The sequence below is a fragment of the Brachyhypopomus gauderio genome, chromosome 20 (assembly GCF_052324685.1).
Source record: "Brachyhypopomus gauderio isolate BG-103 chromosome 20, BGAUD_0.2, whole genome shotgun sequence".
Taxonomy (NCBI): Eukaryota; Metazoa; Chordata; class Actinopteri; order Gymnotiformes; family Hypopomidae; genus Brachyhypopomus; species Brachyhypopomus gauderio.
Genome location: NC_135230.1, coordinates 12463166 through 12485698, shown reverse-complemented (window position 1 = coordinate 12485698; position 22533 = coordinate 12463166). Strand labels below are relative to the sequence as shown.

General features: G+C 46.0%; 1 protein-coding gene across 1 annotated transcript; it reads left to right on the top strand.

The window, feature by feature from the left end:
- Positions 1–4270: 4270 nt before the first annotated feature.
- anos1a (anosmin 1a) lies at positions 4271–21607 on the top strand. Its single transcript, XM_076983092.1, has 14 exons — positions 4271–4553; positions 7645–7692; positions 13099–13161; positions 14090–14312; positions 14782–14966; positions 15172–15301; positions 15628–15836; positions 17081–17222; positions 17583–17699; positions 18282–18370; positions 19593–19764; positions 20187–20404; positions 20748–20892; positions 21060–21607. Exons 1-14 carry the CDS (start codon positions 4374–4376, stop codon positions 21107–21109), a joined length of 1971 nt encoding a protein of 656 aa, XP_076839207.1. The 5' UTR covers positions 4271–4373; the 3' UTR covers positions 21110–21607.
- The last annotated feature ends 926 nt before the right edge of the window (positions 21608–22533 follow it).

Sequence of the window (22533 nt, the reverse complement as noted above, 5' to 3'; positions counted from 1 at the left end):
GCTCATCCTACGTATCCCGGATGAACCGCATTTCAACCTGAACCTGAATTTCGACCCGAACCTGAATTTCGACCTGAACCTGAATTACGACCTGAACCTGAATTTCGACCCGAACCTGAATTACGACCCGAACCTGAATTTCGACCCGAACCTGAATTGCGACCCGAACCTGAATTGCGACCCGAACCTGAATTTCGACCTGAACCTGAATTTTAACTCGAATTTTTGCATACCTGCGAGGATTTTACAGACTGTTTTTTCAAGTAATAATGATTTCAGGTTCAGGTTCTGGTGACACTATAATAGCTCCATAGTCGTGTGCCAGAACAGATGCATTAGCACAGGCGATGGCAGCAGGATCGATAAACTAATGAGGACAGTACACTCTGTCTTGGGAGTGAAACAGGTTCCAGGATTCAGCTGTTCAAAAAATACCACACAAACACCAAAGACAAGTTGAGTGTCAGCTGACTGCTGTTTGCACGGATTCTCTTTTTATATAATTTATCAGGACTCTTCTACTGGTATACAGGTTAAAAGCTTGTTTGTGGTGCCATAGTTCTGTGTTCTTCTAGTTTTTATGTTAAGCATGTGTCTAGGAGAGAGACAGAGTACGTCCTACCAACTCTTGGAGACATCAATGTGTTTGAGGATTATGGGTAAATTCATTATACTGCCCTAATGGGATATACAGGTCTCACATTTGTACATTTATGTTTGGTATGTTTGAGCTCATTGTCAGCTCATGTGAGCTCATGCTAACTATTAGCAAAATAATGTCTCCACATTTTAATCAGCCCTCATCAGCCGGCAACACAGTACTGCAAGTGTCCAGCCAAGAGAGGTTATGAGAGTCAAATCTATGCCAAACACAGAATTATTGGTCATTGTTTAGATTTGGTAATTATTTTTAAAAAGGCTATGGATAAATACTCGTTTATCGTCTTGACTGAATATTTGGAAATAGGGGAGAAAGTTTTCAAAGTCTTTAATGAAGCATCTAACAACATCCTGTTCCACCAGTGTTCAATTACCAGTGTTCAACATCTACAAGTGTTGAATTACCTATTACTGTAAACTGGAATCTCCATTCATGAGTATTTTGGGCATTGTACAAGGAAAACAAATTCACCCAGCATACACTAGGTGGCAGCATTTCTCCAGTATATTTGTGATGTTCTAGGCTTCCAGTGAAAATGTTTTTTTTTATTGTTTTCTCGGGTTGGTAAAAGTCAGAATCAGTATTTAAGTAAATGGCAGATGCTCATGAAAGAAGAGAAAAAATACATGTTAGAAAATGGTGGAATTAAACAATCGATCATAAAATGTCTTGAGTTTGTAAGCCATCATGGGCCTCAGGATTCTGGTATAAACGCGAGATGTAATTTAGGTCCATACGTCCAAAACATAAAGAAGACCACGCACAGTTCCTGCTGTCTGACCCCAAAGGCGGCTTTATCAGAATGTGTTTTCACTTTCCCCGGCGTAGAAAGCTTGAACTGAAGCCAGACTGCATGTTCTGTAGCACCCTCAGCAGACTTCTCACCCCCGCACGGGGGCCCAAGCAGCCAGACCGAGCACGTCAAGGGCACTCCCGCGAAGACGCAGCGGCCGAGCCCCGGGAAACCCGAGAAAGAGGGAAAATGATGGAAATAGTGGAAAAGAGCAGACGACAGTGGGGGGAATGGGAGAACTCGCGCGCGAGCATCTTTGCACCCACAATCCCCGGGCTGTCTGGAATATAGGGGAAAGAACGAGGAAAACTGGTGTGCTTGAGAAGCATTTCGCTTTCATCTCAAACTGGCAAAAACAGAAACGAAAAATGAACTCTACGTTAAAAAAAACAACAACCACGGAACAGATATTATAGATGTAATATGTAGGAGTCAGAATGTTTGCAAAGGTACAGTGTATGTGGTCAGGAAAATGGCAGTAATAAGTTGTGAAATGTTTTTCCGTTTTTTTAGTGCAGTGGTCTGTGTTTCGTTGAGGACTGCACTAATTCTTCAGGGTCTCACTTGTTATTTTTGGCACTTTTTCATGGCATCAAGTCGTCCAAATGATTACATTCTTTAGGTCATCAAGTTAAATACTGACAAATTCTCTATTGTGATTGCTTTGAATTCTGCCAGATAGCACCACTCTACCTAATTAACACGACAGCACGCATGGAACTCAAAACAGAAATGTTTTTGAGAAATATAAACACATTTCAGGAGTTTCAGATATAACATAATTGAATGAGCCCTGGTAGACTGATTATTTAACAGTTCCATCTGTGAGCAAGATCTTGAAACATAGCACAAGCATTTTCTAATTTCCCCAAAATAACATCATTTATGGTTGTTTATGCAGGTAAACACAGGTTGCCAATGGAGATTCTCATAGTAAGGGCTGATGTAGGTGATCCACCTCACATTTTTAGCCCATAGCTCAAATAAACAGCGAGGATCCCCCCGGATCCTGTTTTACAAGCACAGGCGTTCCCCCCTGGCACAGGCACTTCCCTGGGAAACGGGGGGAAAAAGGCAATCCAGGATCCACAGGAGACAAGACGACCCCACACCATCATAGTGTTTCCTCACACACACACACACACACACACACATACATACATCTGTAACAGCACCATGGCAGCATCACAGCCGGGTCAAGGAATTATGGGTGGTATTCCACTTGCGAGGGCTGCCGTGTACATTGGTGTAGGTTTCAACTTTTCGGGGTGTTACTGCTCACACCACTCAACCCAACACATTATATGAGCTGTGAGTTGTAATTATTGGGGAGACGCTACCCCTTCCCATCTACGGCAGTGCAGCTGGACTTATTCATGTATATTCATGCTTATTCATGATTATTATTCATGCTTATTATTCAAGCATATTCATGAGGGCAACTTTCACAAACTCACGTCCCTTAAAACTAAATGAATGTATTCCAATTTCAAAATGCCATCTCTGAACGCTTAAGTGAGGTTTTAATGTAGGAGGTGCTGGTATTTAGAGGCTTGATGTCACCACCGCCTGTCAGAAGGAGGCCATTTTTGAATCCTCCACCTGTAAAACGTCGCGTTCAGCCGAATATGTACCAGCTGCAGCAGCACCGGGTTTCTTCGCTACCTCGTAAAACCCAGATTGGAGAACTGCAGTCTCATTAACACCCCGGGGTACGATGCCATTACGCAAACTCGCATGCCGAGGTGAAAAACGTGGAGGATTTCGTTCAGTGTTTCCTACACGTCATGTTTTGCTCCATTCCTCGGGCGGAGGAGCAGCGCCAGCCCACTGAGATACCTCGTGTCCCGTATGGTAGTGGTTGTTTTAACTGCCCTGTATATAAAAACCGGAGTTGGTTTTAAGCTACCGGTGAAATCAGGCAGTTAATATTTGTGGGGGTTCCCTGGATGCTTCCTGCCACCTTCTTAGTTGGCTTTACGTTTGGGACTGAGCCAGCTGGGGGTTCTGTCATACACACACACACACACACACACACACACACACACACTTCAACACCACAGCAGACACTGAATGGAAAATGTGTGCATTGGTTGGTGGTAATGCTTGCCACAAGCACTTAGCCCTTCACCAGTTCAAATAAACAATAGCTACCCGATACCTATAACATACACATTTGGCATGAACTGCAGATTTCAGTTCTTACATTTCAGAATAATTTATGTAAGCTGCTTACAAAAGATTATGTAGGCTAAATGCTTTTTTTAACCGTCTAACAGCTTCATCCGCCGTGCTTGTGGATGCGCTGTTCTGACCTTCTGCATGTAATGGTAATAATCTGTGCCACCAATAGAGGGCGCCAGTCGTACTGCTGTACGTTTGATCCCGGCCAAGAGTCAAACAAGTTCTGTTATGGCATAAAATGGGAAAACCGAATTTTTGACATGAACAAATTGCAATGCTAAATAACCAAATATTTATATAACATAGTCTATTCCAGTATCTATGTAAATGTTACTGTCTTTAGCAACAAACGTGATCCAAACCGTCTGCCTCCTTTATTTATCTTTTTATTTTCTATATTCACGCAAGAAAGCACGTACAAGAAAACACTTGTTACAGGCAACCAACTCTTACGAATTGTAAAAAGCTTCAAACCACCGCACACCCTGTGCATATAATTCTCGTCGGGTTATGTGCTTGTTAAAATAGCAGCATAGTGCACCTGAGACTGCGCGAGTCTCCCTGCGCCGATGTCCTCCAATAGCGTCTCGCGTTCGTCCGCAGACTCCGCCCCTGACACTGATTGAAGTTTCATTACTTTTATTCATCGCCCTCACATCCACTTTTACTTTCATAGTCTGCAGACGATCTTCAAGAGAGAGAGAGAGAGAGAGAAAAAACCGGTTTGCCTCCAAGATGTGCAACACGCACCCCGCCGTCTGCGTTGGGATTACTCTTCTACTGAGCTGCGGAATTGTGTTCGGGAGAAAACAGGAGTCGTCGTCTGCTCTCGGCAGTGTTTTCCGAACAAGGTGCGCCGCCAGGTGCCTCAGCCTTCACAGCACGCGCATCGCGCGCGCTCCGAGGCGTCTCCAGGTAGATCTGCGAACGCGTCTTTCTTCTCGTGAACTCTTTCAAGCACCGGCTGCCTCGCGCACGTCAACACGGACTGTTAACGTTGTTTTAAAGTTTGATAAAAGTAGCGCGTTACTACTAAACGTTGAGCCAGTGTGTGGTGAAAATGACACCGCATTTAATCTGTTAATCGCGGCATGTTGATCAATACCTACAAAATGTGGTTTTGAGTCTTTTGAGTGTCATGTTCATGAGATGCCTGTTTTGGTATCTGTGATGCTTTAAATTGTGACATCTTTATAGTTAAGTATAGTAAATTATGTGAATCATATAATTAACGAAGCAAATATCTCATAGTATACTCATAGGAGCTCATAGAAGTTTACAAGAAGTTAAATTATTTAATCTACTCTTTACGTTATTTTTGTGTATGGGGCAAGTGCTTTGTAGTGAATCAGAGAATCTTAGTGCACAAAAGTCTTTGAGGGTCCATATACACTATATACTGTGCTGCATCTCTCTCTCTCTCTCTCTCTCTCTCTCTCTCTCTCTCTCTCTCTCTCTCTCTCTCTCTCTCTCTCTCTATCTCTACCTATTGCTTGTTATGTGTGTGTATAAGTATACATGCCTGTGGGTTTTGTGTCTGTGCTTAGAGTAGTATTCTTGTTGCTGTGATTACATCAGTACTCATCCCTCATTATCCCCATTCATCCCTCTTTCAGGGTCATTATCCTGAATTATGCGATTTCCAGTGACAGGCAGCTGACACAGTAATGAATGTCTGGATTAATTTAAAATGCGTCTTTGAGATGTGCAGTACTAGAGTGTCTCCATAACCTCAGGCTGGCATGATTAAGTACTGGAAGATAAAAACACACATATGTAATATGATGCGCTTCACATAGAGCATGACCGTATCATTATTATTCAAGTGCCCTTTTGGGTGTAATTCTCCAATTAATCTGCAAAACTATACTATGGGGTCCATCTAAAGGCCATAGGAGTTCTCATTCTGTCATTTAATCTTTTTATTAAGCTGTTGGCATGGAGCCAACAGAAGCTATTCTGTGTCATGTGACTGGATACATGAATTTTTTGCTACCAATTCTAGTTCCTTAATGAAAATGTATTTTTCAGAGGAGAAAGCTTAAGGCTTCAAAAGACGTCCATTTCTAACCCAGCAGCCAATCGGATCGGCTGGCCAGAGCAGTGTAATGCCTGTCGCTGTGACCCGAGGCAGACATCAGACCGTTCCTCATTAATGTTATGGTATCTCTCCTCAGCTCAGCCAGTCAACCATGTCCTGGTAGACAGTAGCACAAACCCAATGCACATGTGAAGGATCGGTACTGTTCTAGCACTCAATCCAATGTCTTCCGAGCAGACCCCGCCCACGTTTCAGAGCAGACCCCGCCCACGTTTCAGAGCAGACCCTGCCCACATTTCAGAGCAGACCCTGCCCACATTTCAGAGCAGACCCCGCCCACATTTCAGAGCACCCTCATCCATGTTCCAGACTGTTTGCTGAAGTGGTTGGATCACACAGAATTAGTGACTGTAATACACACCAATCACTGGTCCATGTGGTTGGTCTTCAACATCCACTTCTAATGCTACCCTGAGGGCTTTTGGGGGGGGGGGGTATGTTCTTCAGTCAGTTCTCTCCTTCCTCAGATACGAGATGCTAGATATGGAGCTGTGAGTTTATTTGAATTGCGCTGGCTGAATGAGGCATTGAGTCGTCACAGGTCACAAAGGTCTCAATGGCCGTTCTGGTCAGTGATTAGGGAAATTAGTCAGGCTTTGAGGTGGTCTGTTTATGGTCTGTGCTTAGCCAACTCAGTGACTATCTATCAAGAAATCTCCTCATTGTTTCCACTGCCTTGAAGGAGCCATTGATACTTGTTACCAAATAACCAGACATTTTAATCATTTAATAGTTTGAGGTCCATTTCTTTTTTTTGTTCAGCATTTTTTTTGCATTTTCTTTAAACTATGAGACCTGGAATTACCCCAAGTCTTGAAAAGGTGATGTGCTTCACCAGAATTCACACATTTTGTTGTACACATAAGCACAGCTAGAACTGGATGCCTTTAATGCCACAGGCCCACGTCATCACTTTCATTGCCTGAAACCTGGACTGCTTCACTGTGGTGGTGTTGCTTTACAACAGCCCTGGGATATGTGTGTGTGTGTGTGTGTGTGTGTGTGTGTGTGTGTTTATATGTTTGTGTGTATGTATGTATGTACGCATGTATAATCTCTTAGAAGTCACCTTGAAAATTCAGCATGAAAAGTGGTGAATTCAGTTTTTCCTTTGAGCTAGTGGGAACCCCATCAGCCGTGTCTTCACAGGGATAGCCAGAATCTCCTGCTTGGTGCTGTACTCTGTACTGTAGAAACTCCCTCCAACGGCAGCCTGTATTTGCCAAAGGAACAAACCTCCATGATGGTTTCTGACATGCCAAGGAACATTCCAGGATTTGCTATGTAAACAGACTTTTTGACTGCAAGAGCTGGTGTGAGGTTTGCGTAGTACACCACCCCATGACTGAACACGGGAACCTTTGCTAGCTTGTTGAGCATGTGAGGTTTGAAATGGATGGCTCCCGGGTGAGCATTATGTTTTGGGAACTCTGATGTAGGTTGGCATTTGCTGCGTTTTAAAGCAGTAGGAGTAGTTTGGTATTTATGTACCAGCGAATGGGCTGTGGGGGTGGGGGAGGGGCCAGGCTGTGGGAGGGGCCAGGCTGTGGAAGGTGTCATGCGGCTGGCTTTGACTTATGTTGGCACATTTCACTGCACATGTTTAATTCAGTGTCTTTATTCGACTCTTTACTCTACACTGGAATAGAATCAAACCGCTAAATTAATTAGATTAATTAAAACGATTCAAAGTCCCCCTGGATCTTCTTTGATTTTCCCATTACTTTCTAGTGAAGTGCTTGTGTTTGTACGCTAGCTGTAATTTACAGTTCCATGTTTGATGGACTTCCCATTACAACAGGTCACCACATGCTGCTCATTTCCATCTCTCTCTCTTTCCGTCTCACTCCCTCTCTCCTCCTCCCCCTTTCCCTCATCCTCTCTCTTTCCTCTTTCTGTCTCCAGAGCAACGGAGCCCTGGGTTGGTGTCAAGACCATAAGCAATGCGCAAAGGTAATTTCTATCAAAGTTACATGGCACTACACATCTGCTCTACGCACAGGCTGGGAAGATCTGTCATTTTAAAACACTGGTATGCTCGCGTGCCTCTGATAATGACATCATACATCATGCCGGGAACAGTGTGTCAGTTTTTGCCCCAGAACCCCCTAGTTTTCCTATGACGGGCCCTTTTCATACAGAAACGAGCGTATGATAGAGTGGCTCGTGGTCAAATCCGTAACGAGACTGAAACGAATGAAGCTGAACCTCCCCACGTTCTGCCACACATTATTCAGGTCTGTTTTATGGTTTTTTAATGTTTTTTTTTTATTTTTTATGGTGAGGCATAAATGCTAATTTCAGCATAGGGCTCAACCCACTTTCTGTAATGAGGAGATTAACAGATTATCATGCTGCAGCAGGCCTATAATTTGCTAACAGTTTAGTGCCTGTAGCAGAGTGGCACACAGCTGTCGGGCCGCCTGTAAAACTGCTGTTTAATCCCACACTCCTCACGCTGCTTTATTTGAAATGTGGATATTTCTCTCTCTCTCTCTCTCTCTCTCTGGTACAAGGTGAGTTTTTTTCCTTTTCATGCATATATTTGCATATCTTCGAACTAAAATTAATACCCGAGTGCCGAGTTACTAAACATGCACTCTTGAACATGTCAAACCCCCTGTTCAGCTGGCTGTCCTATGATCAGTTGCAGTAACCAAGATCACCATCAAACAGGAAGAGGAAACCGACCGTAGATCAGCAGGCTTTTAAATTTATTTTTTGCTTAACTGCCTAAACAGACAGTCTGGTGCAACAAGACATCTACAAGGGTCTGAAGTCTTTTCGAGCTTTGGTGTTTTTCTTTGCGTATGGCGCAGAGCAGCTCGGCTCCATGTTTCCATATCACCCCAGGGGCAGGCTCACAGGAACAGCCAGGACCTTCGACCCCTCTCTCTCCATCCATAAAAACATTTGGCCAACTGTTCTACAGATTTTCAGAACGACCTCTAGAGAGTCATCCCCCCCCCCCCCCCCCACCTCCACCCACCATCCCCTTAAACACGGCCAATCCCTTTAGCACACACTCTATTCATTTCATCAGGCTGTTATTGGTTTACAGATCCTCTAGCCGCAGACCACTGGGCTTTTAAAAGTCCCGGTGTCGGTAGTAATGGTGTTAGGCTTTGTCAGAAAACCAGGTTGCACCTATTTGACTGTTTAATTGTGTTACTACTTCAAGTGGTTTCCTCAGTTAGGAAATTAGGGACCATTTTGTTCTTAGCGAGTGCAGTTAGCGAGTAATTAATAAGTAAGAATGCGAGCCAGTGAGATTCATGGGCTGCAGCTAGCCGTCTTTATGACTCCATGTCTGGTAGTTTAGCGGTTAACGCTAACGTCCTCGTATAATGCGCGGGCCTTGTGCTGACAGTAGTCACTCCCTGCGCTCAGGTGCACAAGGCTTGTGGATGTCCATCATTTTGCTCGGGGACGAATCCCACAAGAAAGCAGCTGCATCTGGAGGCTTGATTGAAGACTCCACCCGGTGATGTCGACGGCCGTTCTGCGTCTGCGCAGAGCCGCTCTGCGTTCTTTCTTCTCGCTGCTCTGCTTACCGAAACGTCTCTGAACGGCTGTTTGTATTTTGTGCGTCTGCTCAAATGACTGATGCTGGCAGCTGCCCCTTGGGTGTTTACGAGCGAGCCAAAGAATCCTGTCACATCGTTCACATCAAAACTTCTCTAGATGTTGCTTGACTGTTTTGTATGCTCGAAACTCACTTTTGTTTGAGGAGAGGGCACTTCACACAGCATTACCCATTAATGGCTTTTCTTTCCCAGTCTGGCTGTTAACCCATATGCCCTTAGACTCTCACAAAAACCATTTCAAAGCACCTTGGGACAACAGACATATTCAGATGGTACTTGGCTAACCCTTGAAGAACACACCAGAGAAATCAACCAGCAGGTGGCATGTATAGTTACTAGACCATTTAGAAGGTCTGCAGAGTCACTGATGGTGCAGGAGATGCTCTGTGGTTTGGCCTTGCCTGGGTACGTGAATGTCATTCCATTTCTACAACAGTATCCTCTCAGCATGCCGTGTTTAAATGCCCTGGGAATAATTAGTACACCACGTGCTCTTGGCTGGGTTTAATCGTGATTTGAAGCATTTCTAGGGAACATCGAGCCCTGTTTTTATACTTGTAAGAGCACAGACATAAGGGAGCGTTGTTGTGATGGCCATGCCTGCACTTTCAGTTATGGCCACTCAACATGAATAAGAGAGGCCTGGGAAAGCTCAACCTCCAGCTCTCCGGTGTTGGTAGGCAACAGTCGGCCTGGAAGCCGCTTAAAGCAAGTGCAATTTGTTCAAATACAAACCACAGACAAAAGCCGGGTCGTTCCGCCGCCCCCCCTTGTTTCTGTCTGTCTCTCAGCTGGGCATCGAATCAAATACTGGAGTACATGCTTATGCATGGTCACCGCTGAAGTGGTTCTCCGCTGGAGGGAAGGGGCTCTCGCGCTTGGACACGGTCCACTTAAACATCCCCGACCCAAAACCTCTCCACTTTTGCCTCACAGAATACGGTTTGTCTGAAGTTGTAGAGCACATAGAACTGACCTGGGCTTCGCAGGGTTTTCCCTGCATTAGTTAAGCTCACGAAGGCCATGCGTGAAGAGGTTGAAGTTTAGCGGAAGACTTCAAGCACATGGTCTAGGTCCAAGAACACCCTAAACTGTTTAGTGCAGAGACGCTCCAGGACCGAGACTGGGGAAATTGCTGCAGTCTGTTCTGCATAAATGCAAAGCAAGTGGTTCTTCAGAGCTTAGCTGGAGATGGCCCAAAGGCAACCTCTTTCCCAAAGCCTACTCCCAGTCTGCTGCTCGTAAAGGGCCTTTATTTTGCCGGGTGGAAAGGAATGCTTGATTTGCGCCTGCAATGGGGTGGAAAACTAACCGGTGCTGGGGTGTAATTGTGACACTGGGCTTTCGGGAGCTCTTGGACGGATTAGCAGTGCATAGCATGAAACGCGAGAGATTTGGTCCGACGCAAGTTGATGGGTGGTTTTTGAAAGGTGATCACCGCACGTCTGTGGTTTCAGGCCATTGGTTTTAGCCCTCCAGGGGCCTGGACTTGGAGCAGCGTTTGGTGATTAACTGCTAAGTGCTGTGTCCCTGATCATGCAATGCATCAGTCGCACAGCTGTTATACACAAGTAGGGGGAGACGTTTATATTAGGCGAGCACTGCTCACGTTCTGATAGATTAGTTCGTAGGCCCAAATGTGAAACGCAGTGAAGCGAGCAGTCTTTGTGGTGCGAGAGGTTTGTGGATAGTGTTTGAAGGCGTAGAGAGCTGATTGTGGAGCAGGCCATAAAATCTACGATGCGGTGCACGAGCTGAATTCCCAGATTATGCAGTATACTTAGGGTAATAAATGCGGGGTGTTTGTGGTGCTAATGGTGGTGGTGGTGGTGGTGGTGGTGGTGGTGGGGGGGGGGGGGTGGCCCAGGAGGTCCATGACCGTGAGCATCCGTTGTGCATGGCGGCAGAGGAGAATTGATCCGTTGAGGTGTGATTTGTAGTGACCGATTCTGGCTCAACCACAGTCTTCTCCTGCTTCTCCATATCTAAAGCTGCATTAGCCCCGAACTAATTATAGCCCTCAGTGTGTAGTAACAATATACCAGTATCCTAAAAGCCTGTTCTGGAGTAGCAGCTAGGGAGTGGGTGAGAACATTAGATGCTTAAGTGCCCGTTGCAGGCAGTGATGGATATGATGGATTTAAACCCATGTCCATGCCTAAGAGAACCTCCCACGTCCCCCCCACACTCCCCCACCCTGTTTACGAGGTGTGGGTGGAACCTGCAGGCAGGGAGCAGGCCACGTCCCCAGGCCACATCCCCAGGCCACGTCCCCAGGCCACGCCCCCAGGTCCTCATTGGCTGGTGGGCCTGTGCCTTTAGTATGGTTAGCACGCTCAGGGCCTCTGCACTTGTTTCAGCAGGGGCCTGACTGGCCTCGCTCCCTCCACACGCCCCAGCGCCTGCCTTCTCACCATTATTCATAGTTTCCGACAGCTCTGTTGCCCCTCACCAGCCCCCACCCCCCCCCTCCCCCCCCAGCCCTCTCAAGCCCCCCTCCCCTGCTCTTTAAACGGTGTGCTCTTTTACCGCTGCCCTCCCAAGATAAATGACTTTTCCCATTCTAGTTCAGAAAGTTTGCCCGAGTATACCCTAAGGCATGGTGGCTACACTCGCCTTCACCTCATACGCGCCCCCACCCGCTGAAACATATGTGCGGGTGTATTTATGCTGCCGGGGCCCAACACAGACATCTCTGACAACTTATTCAGCAGTCACCAGCAGAACCTCCTCCCACCAAATATTTTAATCCAGGATGTCCTGAAAAGCGGATTACAGGACCTAAGTGCTACTTGCCTATTGACTGACTGTGAAATGTAACAAGGCTGCTTGCGTATCCCCAGTAGAAAGTTCTTAGTGAAGATGGCCCTGGTTGCTCAGATCTGAGATCACTGCAGCACGGTCATGCCTAATGGTCACAGTTGGAACCCTGGTACCAGGAGCTGTTCCCAGATCAGTGTACTTTTCGTGTTTTGCCCTCCCACCATGGTGCTGTGGTGCAGTGACCGCTGTGTCTCATTAATACAGCATGAAATTGGAAATGTGAGTTTCCCTGAGGCACACAGGTCCTGCTTACTCAGACAGGAGTGTTGGACAGTGTAGGGAAAACAGGCTAGAGGACACCAGAGCTAACACATGAGAGAAATGTGTCTCTCTCTCTCTCTCTCTCTCTCTCTCTCTCTCTCTCTCTCTCTCTCTCTCTCTCACACACACACACACGTTTTAGGAGATTTGGGAAGAGAGAAATTGGGAGAAAGAGGGAGAGTCAGGGAGATAAGGAGACTGTGTGCGTGTGCGCACGTGTGTGTGTGTGTGAGAGAGAGAGAGAGAGAGAGAGAGAGAGAGAGACTGACTCAAGGGAGAGGTTCTGAGGCAGCGCCAAAGAGGGTGATTTAGGGAGACATGGAGAGAGACTCTGAGAGCCACTGAGGTAGAGATTCAGTCCTTCAGTGAGAGGGAGGTAGAGCTTGTGTGGGAGCACATTTGATGGGAAGCATTTTTGCATTGCAAAGTGCAAATGGCAGATATGCTTCTGGAGCCACAGGAGAAAGAGAATCCTGCACACGCATCTACAGCCATATCAGCAGCAAACAGGCATGTACTGTTTGGATGTGGCCCACCGTTACCTGAACCAGCAACAGAAGCTGTCATGGCTGTTTCTTGAGATGTTTTTAACAGCAATTCCCCATTCCATAACAACCACCATTGGTCGTGTGGCTAGGCTTGCTAGTCTTTAAAGCAGACTAATCTAACTTCTCCTTTCTGTTCCCAGTGCCTGGAGCCATGCAAAGAGTCCTGGGAAGTGAAGGATGGCCCTTGCCGAGAGTCATGTGAGGTACAGACTACAGCGTCCTTCAAAAGTTGTGGAGGTTTTCTGAGAGGCCCCTTGATTCCGAGTGACTGGGCTTTCTCAGTCAGGACGGCCGACTGCTCTTTGTCAGGCAGGACATCCAGTGGACACATCGTCTTCCATCAAACGTCTTCCATTGCCCAAAAGTCAGAAATTTCAAAATGAATTTCAGTTGATCCCTTTGTTACAAATCCCATTATTTGTCGTACGTATGTGGGATTTTTATTAGGGAAAATTATTTTTGGCACGTAAATGTTTCTCCTTTCCTGATGCATGATTCATAAACCCCTAGAAGAGTGAGATTGTTTCAGCGTCTCCAAATATGTGTGTGCTACATCTCTCTAGAACCTTCTCTTCCTCCTTCCATTGTAATATCTTGTTGGAGTTGGCGTGTTATTAATAACACGTGCACTGCCGTCTTCTCCCTAGCTTTAGACTTCACTCCCAATGAGGTACAAGGCTGTTTGTAGCAAACAACTGGCATTATCTTAATAGAAAACTGGGTTTGCTTAGAAATGCAAGCCTGTTGCAACACACAAATGCAGACAGTCTCAATTTGTGCAAAGTCTTCTGAGCGGTGTCAGGCGCTTTTCACCATCGTGTAATGATGGCAAGATGTCACTCTTTCTTGCCACTGCCAGCGTACAGTAATCAAAGCCCAGCTGGGAGCGTTTTCTTCATTTCTATTCACACATGGGGATTACACTGGCTATTCCAAAAGCTGTCCAGAGTCCTAAGCAATGTTGGACTAAGACTTGCTCAAAAATCTCCAAAAACGTTCCAAAAACCTGTCTATGTAGCTGAAGGAGTCTGCTAGGGAGTCTGCTAGGGAGTTTGCTAGGGTGTTTACACCCTACGTCTGTCCCCCTCGTCTCTGTCCCCCGTGTCCGTCCCCTGTCCCTCCACCTTGCAGCTTGCCTTCCCCAAACGGCACGGCGAGTGCGTGACGAGCTGCGAGTTCCTGCGCTCGGTGGCGTCCGTGAAGCAGGGCGAGTGTCCGTCAGCGGAGCGCGCAACGGGATTCGCCGCCGCCTGCGTGGAGGGGTGTGCCCAGGACGCCGACTGCCCCGCCCACAAGAAGTGCTGCTCCAACGGCTGTGGGCACACCTGCCAGACGCCCAGGAACCTGTACCGAGGTGCGACCGTGGTGAAAATGCAGGTTCACTGTTGAACCTCCTTCTCCTCCTCTGTTTAGTGGTGGTCTCGTATCACCTCAGATACGTCTCAGCTATGTGTAATGTATATTTCACAAGTGTAGGTCAGACACAAAAACCTCCTGTGATATATGTGTGATATCTGCTATATATGTGATATCTGCATCACGTCTCTGTCTCATTCAAAACAACTATGAAGAATGTCCGGATTAACACATTTTATACACACGTTTATATAGAAGGAAAGCAAAGCCAACCAGATATCACACACCACAACAGATGGCATCCCAGCAAAGCGCACTGCATCACAACAACTTCACGGCACGACGTAGCCAAACTGAACTTCGTCTAACCCTGCCAACACCGAGATGTTGCGGGAGAGAGTCGGGATGCCTCCCTGCTCATCTCGCCGTCTCCCCCTGATGGTCCCGCCCTGTGTCCCGCCCTGCAGGTGCTCCTCTGAAGCCCAGGAAGGAGCTGGTCTTTGAGGAGCTGCCGTCGGGAGCCTTGGAGGTGCGCTGGTCCTCCCGGTTCAACGTGTCGGCCGAGCCCGTGGTGCACGTGCTCCAGAGTAGGTGGAACCACGGCATCCATCCCAGCGAGGACGATGCGACTGCATGGAGAGTGGTGGTGCAGGTGGGTTGGGGATGGAGGTGTTTTCCTGTGCACCTGTATCACTCCTGATCAGATATGTTGATGCGTGTTAGGTTTTATTTTTCTTCTCCGGATACATAGCCTGGACATATTCTCACTCGCTCTCATTTTGTGCCTGGTTCATGGTCCATCCGTAGTCATGTGGGGTTTTGTGGTGGGTTTCTTCTCTCCCTGCTCGGATGGGAAGACGTCAGAGGAGCGTGTGTGGCTGTCTGACATTCGACCTGGCCGCTGGTACCAGTTCCGAGTGGCTGCAGTCAACGTGCACGGCACAAGGGGATACACCACCCCTAGTAGACACTTCAGATCCTCAAAAGGTGTGTGAGACAGACAGACAGACAGACGGACAGACAGGAAGGGAGGGAGGGTGGGAGAGACGGACAGACAGACAGACAGACAGACGGACAGACATGGGGAAGGAGACAGGGAGGCAGGGAGAGAGATAGATGAGGGAGGAAGAGGAATTGGCAACATTGAGCCAGCAAACAAGCCAAATTGTTAATGTATGATTTATGAGATGATTAATATGAATCAGTATTCTGGGCCCCGTTTATATGGACAGACACGCAGGTAATCACTCGTGTGTTATATATGTGGGTGCATTACTTTCATAACTAATCATGTCGTCATGTCCCCTGCTCAGATCCGTCCCCACCCCCAGCCCCCTCTGACCTGCGGGTCAGTGACGTGACCTTTGGGCCAGACCGGTCAGGGTCTGTGCGTGTGAGCTGGGTGGCTCCAGCTGACCCAGATGTCCCGGTGCAACACTACAGACTGTCCTGGAGCGGGACGCTTAACAAGGGCGAGCTGACCGTACCTCCCAAACTGAAGAGCAGGAAGACCGTCAGTGGGGTAACGCTTCAGCTTCGTCCCTTTCTTTCACTCTGTGTTCGTCTGTTTTTCTTTATTTCTACTTCGCCGCTTTATTCTTTTTTGTCCTCTCATATTTCAGTTATTTCTGTTTCTGTCTGTCTCACTCAATTCCCCACAGGCCGGTCTAATTTAAAAAACAACAAAAGAAAAAAGACAGTAAAAAAGGCAGACACTCCACAGGACACCCCCCCCCCCCCCCCCCCACCACAACCTGTCCCCTTCTTGCCGGGAAAACACGACAAATTAAGAGTCCCCACGCAAGCGGCGCTACCTCCTGAACGTGCCTTTGATGGCGTGGGGGATTCAGTTGGGGCGAGGCAGCGTGCGTTAGCATTGCATCACCGGCGCTGGTGCAGCATAGTGCTCGACGACGGCGGCCAACACACGGCCAAAAACAACATATCAGTTCTCATTCCGCTCACGGGAAGGAAACCTCTTAATAACAACAGCGTTGTTTTTCTTTGAGTGAGATCATTTTGGGGGAGTTTATTATTTTTCCTCCTCCGAGCATTTTTGGGGATGGCAGCGACACTGCTTGTGTTTTTATGTACGTGCTGTATATTTCTAAAAGCAGGAGGAGGGTTGGGTGGGCGGGTTCTCGTAAAACCACGTATTTTAAATAACCGCTGAATGAATTCGGACACATCAAAACCTCAGCTTGAAGCTTCTCTTACAAAAACGCTTCTGTTGTTTGAAGCTTCTATTACAAAAAGGAAAATTATGAAAATCATTTGCTTATTCAGACCATCCCAGCATACCACAGACAAAATATGGAATTACATAACATGTTGTACTTCTACTCAAGACAACTATTATTTCGTTTAACTCTGAACAATCAGAACATGCATACAAATCAGCCCGTAACTTATTCTGACGATACACGGCACGCTCCTGCTGCATGTTTGGTGTACGTAGCGGTCAGTCTTGTCTAGAGCATTACATTTACATTTATGGCATTTGGCAGACACCCTTATCCAGAGCGACTTACATTTTTATCTCATTTTTATACAAGTGAGCATTTGAGGGTTAAGAGCCTTGCTCAGGGGCACCTCAGTCATGGCCTCAGGTCTGGGAATCAAACCCACGACCCTCCGGTCACAAGACCAGTTCCCTAACCACCAGGCCATGACTAGCTGCCTAGAGCTTACTCTGGCGACCAGGTCAGTCAGTGTTGCTGTAGTCGGTGTGGCGGATGTAACGCGTGCGTTTGTGCGTTTGTGCAGGACTCTGTGTCAGCCGAGCTGGACGGTCTGAGGGAGAACAGGAGCTACACCGTGGAGGTGCAGGCCGTGTCGTACTGGGGGCAGCTTCCTCTGAAGAGCGTCAAGACCTCCGCATCCTTCTCCACGCACCGCCCAGAACCCCGTACGGGCCGCGCGTACTCCCACACCGGCCACACGGACAACCACACTGCATTAACAGGGCCGACCGTGCTCTAAAGCCAGAGTTGGCCGATATCATCATAGCATGCTAACTGCCACGCTAAAATATTCCTCTTGTAAATGGTTTATGCTAATGGTAGTTTATTTTATAATGTTTACACTTCTTAGGGATGTGGTATGAAAAGGGATGAAGGCTATAAACTTTCCACAGTGTTTCTGCTTTTCTCCTGTAGCTCTGTTTTGATTCTTATTATTTTTGATTTCCCCCACATAGTTGGTGGCTTGGTTTTATATCCAGTTTCATGCCAGTTATTCCCCATTTTCACTACTGGCTTCTTCTCAGAGTCTGATCCCAAAGGCAGTTCGATGCCTGAGAAGCCCCAGTCGGACATCCTGGATGTGGGCACACCGTTCTATCAAGACGGGCAGCTCCAGGTCCGAGTCTACTGGAAGAAACGGGGTAAGGGTGGAGATGATGGTGTTGATGGAGGTTCCATCATGGTTGTGGGAGAAAACATGTTCTGTTTGGCCAGTGATCATAGATTGGACCTGGCCAAATATTAAAAAGAGGACGGGCCTAAATTCATGGGACCCATGAATTATTTTAATATTGAAAAAAATCTAAAATCACTTCAGATCTTTTCAGAATCCTTCTAAAAGATAGGAAAGGGATTTCAGAATACTTGTTAATCTTATTTCTTTGAAAAATTATCAAGATTTCTTGGGTTTGGAGGCTGAGTTGCAATAAGAAAAACTACAAATTGCTACAGCCGAAATACAGTGGAAACCCTAAAAACGGCCTAGCAAATCCGGACCAAAATTATTTTTCCCCTCCCAATCGGCACAAACTAGAGATGGACATGAGCCGGTCCATCGGGAATCCTCCCGAATCTCCCGATTAGCCACTCCGGCTCTGGTGAATCTACATCTGCAGCTAAAGACTACGTTCAGAGTGGATCACACATGTGTTCTGTGTTTAGATCAGTTGAGTCCGAGTTCACCAGTTCTCAAGGCTAAACCCGTGGCCTCTTTCCTTGTTTAGAACCGAATGTGAATGGTTTCCGTGTGCAGTGGTTGCCAGAATTCTGCTCTCTTAATGGAACCAGAACCCAGGAGAAACTCATCACCCAGGTAGCCCTCAACTCATCATCATACAGCTATAGGGGCCTATACCATGACCAGAAATTCAAACATAATGTTTTACCCAGAAAACCAACTGATCGACTGCGTTGAAAAAGAGAGTGGAAGTTTCACGTGCTTAATATATATATATTAATACTGTATACAGGGTTCGTACGGTCATGAAAAACCTGGAAAAGTTATGGAATTTGAAAATAGCAATTTCCAGGCCTGGATAAGTTTTGGAAAAACTAAAAATACTCAAATGTTTTGGAAAAGTCATGGAAATTTGCTTGACACAATAAATATATGTCGTTCCGATAACCGGAAGAAAAAATAAACATAAATAATATAGCCATGTTTTTTCTTTGTGCGGACCACTAACGTAACTTCACAGGTTAGTTCGCTGCGTTAGCGTTGGACTCCAAGCGGAGCTCTAGATTGTACTTTGATGACGTGTAAATCAGCGTAATGCTGGTAAATGTCGATTCAACTATGGCTGCTTCAGTTGGACAAATACAAGCTATGGCTTGAGAAAGACAAGGACACGGGGCATGCAAAATGTGCACTGTGTGGTTAACCAACTGGTTAACGTTGGGGTTAGAGACTGAAAAGTCCGACGCAAAGCAGTTTTCGTCGTTAAGCGCGAACCTAGATTTAGACACGTCTTGATCGTAAACACAGAATAGAAAAAAACTAACAATGTTCTCGTGCGTACAGCGTGAGAAAGAGCGACCGCGTTGCCGAGATGGGCTGCGGTGGAGGCTGTGCTGCTTCAGCTTATCGTACACAACACTACACAACACAACACTCCACTACACTCCACAACACTCCACAGTGCTGCCACTACACCTCCACGCACCGCGCGAAATTAAGAAAAGTCGGTCGTAACTCCGTCCGTCGTTAACCAGACCCGTCGGTAAAAGGGAACTCACCGGCTTTTAGCCCGGGCTTTTAGCCCGAAATGTAGCTATAACAACATTTTCCATTAAAAAAAACTTAGATGCGGCTTATATTGATATTGAAAATACGGTAAATGTTTATTTTTTCAAATAAACCATGTGTCTTTTCATTAATTGATGATATGTTTAGAGAATGTACAGTCATTGAAATTTGTCTGAAAGTCATGGAAAAGTCATGGAAAAGTCATGGAAATTAGTTGTCAAAAAAGTGTATGAACCCTGTGTATATAAAATAGCTGAGACTCTGCATTCGTTTTGTTTTATTTACGTAGGAGAATTATGCCAGCCTGCCTGGTCTCCAGTTCTCGTGCAAGTACAAAGTCACACTCCAGCCGGCTGGGTCCAAGGGCCAGACGCAGGCAGTCAGCACCTTCTTCTACACCCCGGCCTGCTCTGCCATCCAGGGCAAGAGCCCCAAACCGATCCGCTGTCCTGGCCAGCCAGGTTAGCCTCTGCTCCAAGACACCCTACAGAGCTGTCCATGCCTGTATTTTCCTTATTCATTCCAGCAATACTTGAGGGTTTCTGGTCCGTTTGTGGATTTTGCTATGGGTGGCAGGGGGTGATTCTGGTGTAAACACATCTGGTTGGACCTTGGAGTTAGTAGACTGGCATATGTTCCAGTTTGGCAGATCAGTGTTAGATCATACAATATCTCGGCTTCCAATGAATAAAACAAGCTGTGGACAGTTTTGCCTAACTTAATCCAAAAAGGTGCTAACACCACCAAGGTCGTGGGTTCGATTCCCAGGGAGTACGCATGCTGTCTAGTGATAAATGTATGCGTTGGCATCTGCCAAAAGCTGAACATATAAAAATATCCAACGCTTTGGTTCCTTCTTATTTCTATCCTTTACTTTCGGCAGCTGCTCCACCGAAAGTCCATTCCAGGGTGGAGAACCTCACTGCTGCCTTCTCCGTGCAGAAGGCCAACGTGACTGGCCTGTTCTCCTGGGTAGTGGCCACAACCCAACCCTCTCAGCAGGTCACGGGCTTCCAGGTGACCTGGGCAGAGGTCGCCGCGGAGAGCTGCAGAAACAACTTGCCCAACTGCCTCATCTCCCAGTCTCAGATCTTGCCTCCTGTGAGTTTGCTGCTGCCCCAGTGCTCCAGACACCCACGATGCTCAATATTCTGCTGGGGCTTCTATACAGCTGCTGAGTAGTTAACCACCTCAACTGCACATTCACTTCAAGTCTCTGCAAGTCTCGATTGTGGTTTCATAACATAATCATCTTTTTAATGAAGCGTTTACAAACCCAGTACTGGATTCTTTTCCAAATCAGGCACTGAAGCTATGCACAACAGCCAGGTCTTGATATTTGGAGAATTTTCATCTTGGTCCATAAGCTCACGGCTGTCTTTCCACATTTGGGGCCAATACACCCTCTCTCTCTGTCTGTCTCGCTCTGTGACCTTCTCTCTAGGAGCGAAATGTTCTTGTAGTCTCTGGCTTGCAACTAGCATCACTCTACAGGCTGGAGGTGGGAGTGATCACTGCTGAAGGCCAGGGACCAATGACTTCCAGAACCTTCCAGACCCCAGGCCATGCAAGGCCAGTCCTACAATACAGTAAGTATCCACAACTTAAGTCTGTCTGTCTGTCTATGAGACTGAACTTTACAGTGTTCTTGTCATATCATTAATTTGAATGTCGGTAGAAGTTTGGCCATAACTTTTTAAAACTATTTGCATTGTCACAGTGTAAATAAAAAATCTTTTTTGAATCTTATTTATAGAACCCAAGGTGAAAAAACACCATTTGAGGTCAGTCATAGAACGGCACTGACAATTGCACCAAAATACCCCATCTAGAACCCATATAGAACCCAAAGTGAACTCCTCAGAAACACGAAGAACCAAGATAACCAAAGAAGAGAGGACCAACCTTTCCTGGTGTGGATCAGAACTCTCAGAAATATTTGGCTCTGGAAGAGTGAAGTAGGGAACTGTGAAAGTGATTACTGAGAGAAATGTAGTCCCACCGGTTCCCAGTGAAGGATCTTTATCCACTAGAGAGTCAGGCAAGAAGAACTTGGACATTGGTAGCAAAAACAAACAAACAAACAAAAAAACTAAAGAAATGTAATCATATAAAATGGGAAAGATACAATAACCTGAGTGAGTTTTTCATTGTCTTTTGGGGGGGGGGGGGAAGAGCCTCAATATCCCCTGTATTTGAATGGCACTTAACCAACAAAGGAAAATGACTGTTATCCTCCACCCCAGTATAACCTGTTTTAGGGAGGGGGAAAAAAAAAAAAATATATATATATATATATATATATATATATATATATATATATATATATATATATATATATATATATATATATATATATAAAGAAAAACAGACTCTTAAGTTTTGTGTGTCGCATGTGGTAAGACATTTTGCTTTGACCCGGAAGTGGACACGTTATACCATGGGGCCGCGTGTGATTCTGAGTGCATCTCACCTTGATTGTCATGCATGCAGCACAGCTGCATTTCTCTTTTTAGCTCCGCCCCACTCATCTTCATCCTCCTCCTCCTCCTCCCCCTCCTGCTCTGCAACAAACCACGAGTGGCATTTGCTATATCAGCGGTCAAGTACAAGTGACGCTTTGTTTTAAGGTTTTTGTTTCCTGTGCACTTCGTATGCTGTAGAATTGCTTGTTGCTATGCCGTCACGTATTTCCTGTATATACTCATTGTTTTTATTTATTTGTGTATGCACTACAACTGTGTAATGTTGGTGTTGAGTGTGTGTGTGTGTGTGCTGGTGTATGTGTGAGCATGTGTGTGTAAGCATTGTGTATTCTCCTAGAACCCCTCATAAACTGCCCACCCTCATAAGGACATTTTGTATAAAATAGATTTGTAAATTCCCAATTTAAAAGAAGTGTAATGTACATATTTTTATTATTAAAAAAGGCTCACACACTACCTTTTGTCACTGTTTATGATACTGCATATGTTCACCATAGCAAAAACAATTCTAATGGCCTGACTGGCAACATTTAACATTAATAATACTTCCATACACCTGGAATCCATAATGCACTACGACTGGGTTCTAAATTGACATACAAAGATATTGCATTCTTTCTGACAAAGGCAAGGCATCTTTTTCTAGCCAAACAAAAATCACATCAGGGCTAATACGCTGAGCTATCTATTCTCTATATAATGATCTCAGTCTGCACCCTGGGGGAGTTCTGCTCTGTTGGAGCA